At 43.6% G+C, this 12,046-nt stretch overlaps 1 protein-coding gene across 1 annotated transcript in view; it reads right to left on the bottom strand.

The window, feature by feature from the left end:
• The window catches only part of LOC137439270 (sperm-associated antigen 17), a 99,984-nt gene that overhangs the window by 58,377 nt on the left and 29,561 nt on the right, over positions 1 to 12,046 (bottom strand). Inside the window, exon 8 of the mRNA XM_068134999.2 lies at positions 6,889 to 7,002. Within this exon, the coding sequence (XP_067991100.2) occupies positions 6,889 to 7,002 (114 nt within the window). The remainder of the gene's footprint in view (positions 1 to 6,888; positions 7,003 to 12,046) is intronic.

Below are 12,046 nucleotides of genomic sequence, written 5' to 3'. Positions count from 1 at the left end.
GCTATTTCTCACAGTTTTACACACACACACACACACACACACACACACACACACACACACACACACACACACACACACACACACATATATATATACATAGTAAAACTTCCTCCAACGCGGCTTCCTCGAACGCGGTTTGAAATTTCCACGCTGAATTAAATGCGTCAAAACCTCCCCAACGCGAGGGTGTGTTTCGCATTTACGTGATCGTGGCTGATGTTTTCCCAAAGATTTATATTATTCTTATTCCTTATTACTGTACTGTACTTTACTTAACCCTTGTACACACAAGGGAGGTCTTCTTAGGCTAAATACAAGGCTATAAAGACCCCCCTTGTATGCACAAGGGTTAATTAATATTTAATTTATACATACGATGATACGAGTCGCCACCTGCCGTCATCGGCGATCGCAGTTCGATTTTACATTCTGGATACACTACACTTAAAATAGATCTTTGGAAACAAAAAGTAGCTGGCTACTCTTAAATCTACTTTGAAAATGTATGAGCATAAAACTTTTGAAGGTGCTTTACATTGAGCTTAATTCACTTGAATCAAAACTTTTGATGGATAAATATCTTCTGTTAAAAAAAAGTGAAATAACGTTTGGCTTTTCTGCTGCTAGCTTATGTTCAGAAACCCAAACTGGACACCCAATTGAAAGAAGCTAAAAAGTGTCATCTCTCTGCTTCTGGGTTATGTCGTTTGAAAAACCTATATCCCTAACTTTGGATAACCTCTATCAACAGACGAGCTGTCTGTAACGTAAAGAGACCCTGAGTTGGGTGCCTTTGTAGATGCTGCATCTTTATACTTACAGCAAGGGATTGTTTACACTGTTAGCACGCTCATATAACCCTTGGCTGAGCTGGGTGGTAAAACAAAACATGGAAACGCTTTGTCTGATGCACCTGCGATGTCGTGGGTGAGCCTTGTTTACAGGTTAACTCACAAATATGTGTAGTTAATGTTTGTAAGTACTTCTGCTTTGGTTGGCACAGTAGACAAAGAAACATGTTGACCTTCTCTGTAGTGGATTTGCACTTCATAAAGGTTTTCAAGTGTGTCCATGTGTAGCATGATTACATTGATTTATAAATGATAATACGACTTCACATTCAAGAAGCTTCATCGCGTGAGGAGGTCATTAGGCCCATCGAGCCTGCACAATGGTTGCCAATCTATGGTTGTTTGTCTGTGTCCTAACCTTTTGAAATGCCGAGCATCATGCAAGGAAGCAGCATGTACCATTGTTAAGCCTTTTGTAATGACCCAGCCTGGGTTTGAATCTGACCTCCGAGACTCAGTGCAGACGCTCTAATCATTACACCACGGAGACTGGTTTTCTCTCATTCTGTTGGGTTTCCTTTTTGGGTCATGACCTCCACCACTGAAGGTTGTTTCTGTATGTGTGTTTGTCTGTCTGTGAGCAGGATACCTCAAAACATTATGTATCGATTCGAACGGAATTTGGTGGAAAGGTTGAGTGTGTGACAGGGATGAAATGACGAGATTTTGGTGAAGACTCGTATCTGAATACAACAACAACAACAACAACAACAACAACAACAGGCATTTTAAGTCCATTTCCACTGCAAGAGCGGGGGTAGCCTTGCGGTCCCCATGACAATCTTCTCCATTTTGCCCTATTTTCTGCATCTCCCCTTGTTAACCCCCTTGCCCGCATGTCTTCTTCCACCATCTTTATCCAAGTCTTTCTCGGTCTTCCCCGTCCTCTACTTCCTTCTACATTCATTTCCATCACTCTTCTCAACCAGTCACTTTCATCCTTCCTCAACACATGACCAAACCATCTCAACCTGTTTCTCTTCACAGCATCCATCACAGGCTCTATTCCCATCATCGCAATTCATCATTTGTCTTCCTCTCTCTCAACGATACTCCACACATCCACCGAACCATTCGCATTTCCACCCTTTCCAGCCTTCGTTGCTGCTCTACGTTCGTTACCCATGTCTCGCTCCCATAAATCATAACACTTCTCACACATGCAGCATACACCTTTCCCTTCAGCTTCAACGACACTCCAGTCCTCATCAGCATGCCACTGAGTTCCCGAAACTTCTTCCATGCACATCTCACTCCAGCAACCGTTGCAGAGTCTGATCCACCTTCTCCATTCAGCATGTCTCCTCGGTAGCAAAATGTTTTCACACCTTCCAGCTTCACGCCGTTTCCAAGATCCATCTCAACATTTCCTCTACTTCCTTCTTTCCAACATTTCCTTGATCTGAATACAATAATTATTTAATTCACTGAGTGATTCTTCACCATTGAGAGGTCGGGCCCATCACGATATACAGCATGATGTTTCAAAAAGTTGGGGACGAGTTTTGACAAAACTAGGTGGATGAGTTGGTTTGGTGACAAGAACAAGCCGATTAAATTTTGGTTAATGTCCGGATTCAGATCCGGCCTATCAGTGGGCTACAAAACGTAAGAAGGTAGCTCACTGCAGTAGCGTCACAATTATCAGCAAACTATTCCATGTCACTGCTCTAAATCAACCATGGAGAACATGATCAGGAAGTGCAAGAGGAACGCAAACACGAAAACCATGGAGAACATGATCAGGAAGTGGAAGAGGAACGCAAACACAAAAACCATGGAGAACATGATCAGGAAGTGGAAGAGGAACGCAAACACGAAAACCATGGAGAACATGATCAGGAAGTGGAAGAGGAACGCAAACACGAAAACCATGGAGAACATGATCAGGAAGTGCAAGAGGAACGCAAACACGAAATCAATGGAGAACATCATCGGGAAGTGGAAGAGGAACGCAAACACGAAAACCATGGAGAACATGATCAGGAAGTGGAAGAGGAACGCAAACACGAAAACCATGGAGAACATGATCAGGAAGTGGAAGAGGAACGCAAACACGAAAACCATGGAGAACATGATCAGGAAGTGCAAGAGGAACGCAAACACGAAATCAATGGAGAACATCATCGGGAAGTGGAAGAGGAACGCAAACACGAAAACCATGGAGAACATGATCAGGAAGTGCAAGAGGAACGCAAACACGAAAACAATGGAGAACATCATCGGGAAGTGGAGGAGGAACGCAAACACGAAAACAATGGAGAACATGATCAGGAAGTGGAAGAGGCACGCAAACACAAAAACCATTGAGAACATCATCAGGAAGTGGAAGAGGAACGCAAACACAAAAACCATGGAGAACATCATCGGGAAGTGGAGGAGGAACGCAAACACGAAAACAATGGAGAACATGATCAGGAAGTGGAGGAGGCACGCAAACACGAAAACCATTGAGAACATCATCAGGAAGTGGAAGAGGAACGCAAACACAAAAACCATGGAGAACATCAGGAAGTGGAAGAGGAACGCAAACACGAAAACCATGGACAACATCATCAGGAAATGGAAGAGAAGCACAAATGCCAAACAAAACTCAAAATGTCACCTGGAAGGAAGAGAACCCTGCTATGAATTTCCAGATGAAACAGAAGTTCAAATCTCCAACAACAACAACAACAACATGCATTTTAAGGCCATTTTCCCTGCTAGAGTGGGGGTTAGCCTTGCGGTCCCCATGACAATCTTCTCCATTTGCCCTATTTTCTGCATCTCTCCTTGTTAACCCCCTTGCCCGCATTTCTTCTTCCACCATCTTTAGCCAAGTCTTTCTCGGTCTTCCCCGTCCTCTACTTCCTTCTACATTCATATCCATCACTCTTCTCAACCAGTCACTTTCATGCTTCCTCAACACATGACCAAATCATCTCAACCTGTTCCTCTTCACAGCATCACTCACAGGCTCTATTCCCATCATTTTTCGCAATTCATCATTTGTCTTTTTCTCTCTCAACGATACTCCGCACATCCACCGAACCATTCGCATTTCCACCCTTTCCAGCCTTCGTTGCTGCTCTACATTCATGACCCATGTCTCGCTCCCATAAATCATAACACTTCTCACACATGCAGCATACACCTTTCCCTTCAGCTTCAACGACACTCCCCTCCTCATCAGCACACCACTGAGTTCCCGAAACTTCTTCCATGCACATCTCACTCAAGCAAACCGTTGCCGAGTCTGATCCACGTTCTCCATTCAGCATGTCTCCGAGGTAGCAAAATGTTTTCACACCTTCCAGCTTCATGCCGTCTCCAAGATCCAACTCAACATTTCCTCCATCTGCAGCTCCCTCTGTGCACACCTTACATTTGAATGTAGCTTACCTCACTGGTTAATGACCCTCCCAGACCACTACATTTTTGATGAACCCACTCAGTGCACATTGGACATTGAATGGAGTTCACTCCGACACCCTTCCTGCACACAGCACATGGCCACTTCCCAGTTCTTTCCACCTCACCACATGCTTTACCACTTGCCATCACCTTCGTCCTTCCTATATTTCCCTTCAGACCTTTTGTCTCCACACATTCCTTCCACTTGTTCATCTTTTCCTTCAGTCCATCCATACTTTCTGCAATCAACACCAGATCATCTGCATACAACAACTCCCACGGTAAACCCTCCTTTACCTTCTGAGCCAGCACCTCCATCACAGCTACAAATAGTAGTGGACTTAGTACCGACCCCTGATGCACTCCCACCTTCACCTCAAACTCACCACTGTTCCCGTCCTTCGTCCTTACAGCTGTGCGCGCTCTTTTGTACATTGCCATCACAACTCTGATCAACCATTCCTCCACTTCTAACTTCCTCAATGCCCATGTCAATACTTCACGTGGAACCCTATCGAATGCTTTCTCCAGATCAACAAACCCAAGAAACAACTTCTTCCTCTTCTCCATGTACTTCTCCTGCAACTGCCTCACAATAAAGAGCGCGTCTGTCGTTCCTCTTCCTGGCATAAATCCAAACGGCATTTCGTCGACCTTCACCTTCTTCCTTATCCTCCTCTCCAACACCCGTTCCAATACCTTCATTCCATGCTCCAATAACTTTATCGCTCGGTACGAGCCACACTCCAGAGGGTCACCTTTCCCCTTGTATAGAGGGATGAGGGTACTCAGTTCCCAATCCACTGGAATGCGACCTTCTTTCACCACCAGATTACAGATCTCTGCCATTCTCTTCACACCCCAACTTCCTGCTGCCTTCAACATATCTCCCACAACTCCCGTCGGCCCTCCCGCTTTTCTACTCTTCATTGCTTTTATCGCTTCCTCAACTTCCTTCTCAGTTATCTTCTCTGCCGGTCCTAAAACTGGGTTACTCTCTATGTTGCCAACCCATTCATTCTCTGTATTCAACAGCATTTCCATATGTCTTTTCCATCTTCCTTTAATTCCATCTGGGTCCACAACGATTTGTCCCACTTCATCCTTCAAGCAACTCACCCCCATCACATCACACCTCTCTTTCGCTATCTGATTTGCAATCCTGAATACCGCTCTCTGACCCTCTTCCGAATCCAAGCGTTCTCCGAACATTTTCCTACATGCCTCCTGCGCCTTTGCTACCTCTTTCTTTGCAGCCTTCTTGGCTGCCTTATAAATTTCATGCTCTGCTTTTTCTGCTCCCGTACCTTTCACCTTCTGCCAAGTTCAAATTCAAGTTCAAAGTTCAAATCTCCAAGATGGGACTAAATAGTTTGGGGAGTAATTTGTATGTCAGACAAGCACCAATGCAGCTTTCATACCATAGAAGAGTATCTGCAAACCTTGTCTTGTCTGCATCGATCAGTGTGCCGGATGCATCGCATCTGTGGTCTGAACAAGTATTCTGCAGCATTGAAACTTAGAAACACGCTTTAGGAAGCAACGAGTAAAGGTACAGATTGGTTCAAGCTCAACAATGATGACTTCAAATGTGAAAGAACTAGGCGACACAAAGTGAGGAATGTGAGATAATTATATCTACAGTCTGTCAATAACTCGTAGCAGATGTTTGTATAAAGGTCCACGATGTGATTAGAGAATCGGGATGTTCTGCAAAATATTAGATAGCTGCATAGCAGGGCATGTTGTGCAAGGGAAGAAAAAGCTTGTGGATCACATGACCGTTGGTAACTAAATTATGACCACTAGCAACGGTACGCGCCCAACGGGCGAGGCTTCAATTGGGAAGCCCAAATGAAAAGGCAAAATATCAGAAATTGAAGGCTTTTTTTATTTTAAACGATTCATATAAACATCCGTTGAATCATATCACACGCAAATCATCAAAATCTAAACAGTACATGGCACCCATTTTGAAAAAAGATTGAATTCTGCAAAATGGAAGCGGCCGCTACACGTCTTTCTCAGTCGCATGTTTATGTGTGAAGAGTGCGCGCCGAATCTGTAACACGGAAGCGGCTGCTACACCTGTTTCTCAGTCGCTTTGCACACGCTGCCATGTTACTTCAGAGCCGCACGTTTATATTGGAAGTGTTCGTCAGGAGTCGATCTACTCTCTCCTGGTACGTATAATTTCAACAAAAGCCACATTACTGTTCATATCGGTAAATATTATTCCATCGTGTTTGGAAAAACTGGAAAATTGTAAAATTGGAAAACTTGGAAAAACAATATAGCCTATTTTACTCCAGGTGGTCCCAGGAATACCCACCCAAAATATCGTTGCGATCGGTTCAGCCGTTTTTGCGGTACCTTCGAACGGACAGACAGACGGACATTTGGTGAATTTTAGTAAGATTATTGCCATCCAGTGCTCAAATCTTGACAATGTCACATTACGTAATTAATTGGAATTTAGAAACACCTTATTGTGAGCCGTAAGTAGCAATGAAGAAGATTCTTTAATTTTATGGCCGATTTTGCATTATTGAAAGTGTATATGCATGAAAATATTTTTTTATGACAACCTACAACCAAAATTAAAGAGCTGTGTAAGCACAATCTTAGTGCCCATACTTACCAGGTAAATCCGATGACCACCTGTGCTGGAAACCTGCTTGCCCACAGTCTGTATATCGAGGGGTTGCACCTCCTTTTTCCACTTCTTTTTCTGTCTCAATTCTTCCAGATAACCCTGCAAAATGCATCAGCCAGCACTCATTCCCTCAATCCATCCAATGCTCACTACAATGTGTTCTCTTTTAATCTCACATCGCAGCAAAAGCAGCTGAAATCCTTCACCACCTAAATATAACAGGCTCTGACATTTACACCATTCTAGGTACTAGACAGAACAGGGTAATGTTTTTTTTTGTGTATACACGATCGAGGCTCGTGTAAGAGCTAACATTAATCACACAAAGATAAACTGACACATACAACTTAAGATAAAGGGAGCGGGAGACAAAATGGGGAGAGAGAGGGAAGCACACAATCACAACAGTAGAGAACAGGGACATCGGGAGATCTGTGGGAGGGAGAGGGCTTGGGAGGAGGAGGCATGGGAAAGGGGGTGGGTGGTGGGGGTGGGGGGGGGTGGGAGAGGTATAAAACACATGGACATTGCTAGGACTTCCAGGAAAAAAGTCGGAATTTCAAAAAGTGGATCTGGGGTGAATTAACGGGGGTAGAAAAGATCAAGGTTTTGGACAGGGGAAGATAAGAGATGGTGGTGAACAGCTGTTTTAAAGACCTGGAGGGAGGAGTGGGATTGAATAGAGTGAGGAAGTTTGTTCCAGAGGCGGGAAAAAAGAGGAATGAAAGAGTGAAGGTGAATAGAGAGTCTTGATTCTGGCAGTTTAACCATAACTTAACAGTTTAACCATAAGTTTAACCATAATGTTGACCCCTTAAGTGCTATATAATCACACTCACACACATGCACTCACACACACATGCACATGCACACACACACGCACACACACACACACACACACACACACACACACACACACACACACACGCACAAGCTATGCTTGACATTAGGTTAAGGTGATTGGGATAAGCAAAGAAAAGCGAAGCCAAGCAATAATTTGTGCAAAGTATTACTCCGTTGATATTTAACAAACAGGAAAGAGCAGACATCCTCAAGCAACATTTCATCCATGACACACGGAATTCTACACCAAGGGCTTGTGAACCAAAACCGAAGGGAATATCTATCTCTCTCTCTCTTTACAAGATCAAGGCTCTTAGAAGAGCAAAGTGATGGAGGGTATTGCCTGGCAACGGGGCAATGGGGCAGCTCTTGAACACAAAAAGCAAAGAAATTAATTATAATTATAATTATTAATTAAATTAATTAATTTACATTAATTACATTAATTTACATAAATTACATTAATTACATTAATTATTATTAATTATTAATTATTAATTACATTAATAATTATTAATGAATATGTAGGGAAAGAGGAAAGAGAAGAAGGAAAAACTTTAACCTGCAAGTAAGACATTTGGGTTAGGAAGGGTTAATGAGGGTAATCAAGATTGTGGGTAAGGATGGGGGATGACATGAGGCGTTCTCTAACTTACAGCAACACCGGGACATCACTGTGACGTTGTGTACACGGTGAGTCCTAGGGGGAACTGATTATAATAATTTTCTTTATTCCCAACCACAACACTGTGTCCCCCTAGTCCTTGCAGTGCTGTAATAAGGCAATAGACAATGCATTTGTGCGGCAGACAATGCTTGTTGGTCACAAATCGTACGGCAATAGCTGTAATGGTACACAATTTGTCTTGCACTGTCTGCTTTTCATTCATTGGATTTTTATGAAGAAACAATAATTTAAATAAATGTTGAGTTTTAGTAAAAGTTTTTTACTCTTTCGAGTTTAGAGACTTTATTTTCAAGTGCATTAGATCATTCTCAAGATTAAGTGCCCGAACTACTGCTGGAAGGCAATGGCAAACCACCTAGTATAACCCTTGCAGAAGAAATTGCTTCACCGGCAATGACGCTCGGTAACAGTGTGTGTGTGTGTGTGTGTATATATTGTTGCGGATCTCACACGTCGGCCTTTCCCCTTACCAAGGGGGGATTAATCCCCTTGCCTTTTACTAGCCAACGGGATCCGGAGCTATGACGTTCCTTCCGGACGATGTTAGGTAGGTCGTAAGCCGAATTCTTATTACCTAATTACTAACGTCGGCCGTGAAGCAAGGAAATAACTCCTGCCCGAACCACGGTTTTAGATGGGAATGCCGAGCGGTAGCGAGCCGCGATTCGGGCCGTTAACAGGTACTAAACCCGATTCACAGCGGTTGTAATCGTGCCACGCTTACCCAATGGAAGAAAAGACTGATACGGTCGAATTAAGAAGAAAGGAAGAACAGATTGGTTTATTAATTATTTACACAGGAAGAAGGAGAAGTACACACAGTGAAGCCTTAAAAACAGTCTTAACTTATCCCTGGACACGGGCCTGTTCGCACTCAGACTCAGACTCACACGGGGGTTGTAGATGGTCGGGTTGAGGGTCCAAAGATGGCGTCCACAGCTCGCTCCGGTCCTCGACTCGTACCACGAAGAAGATGGTAGACGGCAGGCAAGCTTTCCGCGTGTCGTTGGTGCGGATCGGACAATTATATGGGGGGATCGGTAAGCTGGGCGATTACACTGGCATGGCCGCGTACGTAATAGATATACCGGCGCTTTATACACGTTCCCAGTATAGTTCAATACAATGCGCCGCTTTCACAAGCCCTCTGCAGTGCAGGCCGGTTGCACAATGCTTTCACAATGACAAGTCCTTTAACACAGGGCGCTCTTCCAACGAGTCCTCACAGTTCTCTCAATGCTCATCAGTCTCCTTGTACCAGACCTTTGACGCAGTCCAACAAGAGTCCTTCTACAATTCGCAACGCCAGCCAGTCCTTCCAACAAAGCGCCTCTCCCAATAGTCCTTCACCGTCCTTATCACGCGAGTCCTCCTGGAAGGGCTTTGCGTGCATGATTATATAGCGCCGCCCAGCGAACCCTCTCAAATTTGCCAGACGCGCTCTCACCACGCCCCTTAGGCCCTGCCCACTGAGCCTTAGTTGGTTGTTGGGGTCTTACCGGCTCTGCCCTTGACATCTGCTTGATGTGGCCACACCCCCAACCTCGCGCTCCGCCCCTTTTCCAGGCCTTACCTCGTGGCATCTGGGCTGGTTTGAGCGAAAACCCAAGAGCAGCGAACGCTGCTGGCAAGCAAGGTGCATTAGCCGAATCGGGGCGCGGGATGGATGCTGCCCAACGAGGTAGATTTGGAGGGTGAGCCGTAAAATGAACGGGGCCTACTCTTATTTATTTCTTTACACAACACAGGTATCACTATTGGAAATGTCCTTATCTCACATATACTAAGAAATAACTAACGTTCTAAGGTGACCTACGTGTTGCATGTGGACTAACTATGGGGGAAAAACCTTTAACCTATATTAATCAAATATGTACACTTTCTCAGAACCGCAACAATATATATATATATATATATATATATATATATATATATATATATATATATATATATATATATATATATATATATATGTATGGTACATCAGAATGTGAATAGTATAGTACCTTCTGAAGTATAGTTATCGAGTTAATGAGTATAAAGTATAGAAGTTTGAATCTGAAGTATACAGTAGGTACAAGTAACATTGCGTTGCCCAGCTTCATATTGCTCTCAATCGTTATACCTCCATATTGTTTCGTGTTTATTTATAACTGTTTATTTATACTGCGTGTTATGTGTGGAAAATTTCTGAGGAGATTTCGTTGGCTCAATAGCGCAGTGGGCTGTCACCGCATAAGTGATGGAGGTCCCTGGTTCGAGTCCCGGGTTGAGTCAGAATTTTTCACACCAGCCCCACGCAGGAATTTAATTCCTGTTTATTAAAAAAATATGTATGTATGTATGGTACATTAGAATGTGAATAATATAGTACATTCTGAAGCACAGTTATCTATCTATAATTCCAGTAATCTCTGTACGTCTGTACGTTTGTACGTCTGTTTGTCTGTGACCGCTGTTTCTCGACAACCACGGGTCCGATATACTTTTAACTTGCCAGGTATATTGCTGGGGACCCGAGGATGTGCCTTTTCAAGGTTTCATATTAATCGGACAATTACTTACCGAGCTATGTCCAAAAAACGATTCAACCAATCAGAGAGCAGCGAACGATCGCGTGTGCCGAACGTGGAGGACACACTCTGCCTCGGATGGCACATTTGAGAGCGTATTCATTTATTTCACGTTTGCAAACTATGTTGGCGTTAAACTATGTTTTAAAACTAATAAAACCGAATTTGCGATTCATTCGCTTTCCTGCGCGTTTGTGCACGCGATGGCGATTTCTTTACCAAACTCCGGAAGCCGTTCGCTTTGGACCAAACCATTGCATGTAAATAGAGGGGGGGGATTGTCACCGTACTCGCAAGCCGTTCGCTTTGGACCAAACCATTTCATGTAAATAGAGGGGGGGGATATAATTTTAGATATAGATATAGTACGGGCAATGCCCTAGTCGAGTTAATGAGTATAAAGTATAGAAGTTTGAATCTGAAGTATAGGTACAAGTAACATTGTGTTGCGCAGGTTCATATTGCTCTCAATCGTTATACCTCCATATTGTTTTGTGTTTATTTATACGAGGAACCTAATTTAGTTTTTTCAGTGCCAGACTGAGTCACCGGAGGTACCATCAAGTTTTACAACCGTTTTAATCCTGCTGCTCTTTTATGTTTTTTCCTCGTGTCGTTACAAGTTCCCGGTGCTCGACCAGGATTCGTTGTGTAGTACACATTTTCTATTTTTTTTTCAAAGGAAATCTGTCCTGGCTGCAGTCAATAGGTGTAAAGTGGTCTTTAACTCAGTACCACGGTCAACTAAACCCTGCCTATGGAATACATACGTGTAGAATGAGATGAGGAGGTTGTGACATGATAGGCACATGACAGATTTAACGGACTCCTCTTGTGTTTCGGTATTCATTGTAAGATACTCATTCCTTTTGCCTCTTTCTATGGTAACCATACTTGCAAGATGTCAGTCGCAAACAATCAAGCTTGCAAAGAGGCGATGTTAACGAGGTTGTGTCAGCAATACATGTCCGTGCTTTGTCCCCCCAGGTCCTTTCCTACCCCTTTGCCTGGTGTTGGCTTGGCAGTTAGGGTGCCGGCT

Source organism: Myxine glutinosa, chromosome 14 (genome assembly GCF_964187855.1).
Source record: "Myxine glutinosa chromosome 14, kmMyxGlut1.1, whole genome shotgun sequence".
NCBI lineage: Eukaryota > Metazoa > Chordata > Myxini > Myxiniformes > Myxinidae > Myxine > Myxine glutinosa.
The sequence above is the reverse complement of the archived record's forward strand: the minus strand, read 5'-3'. Positions and strand labels throughout refer to the sequence as shown.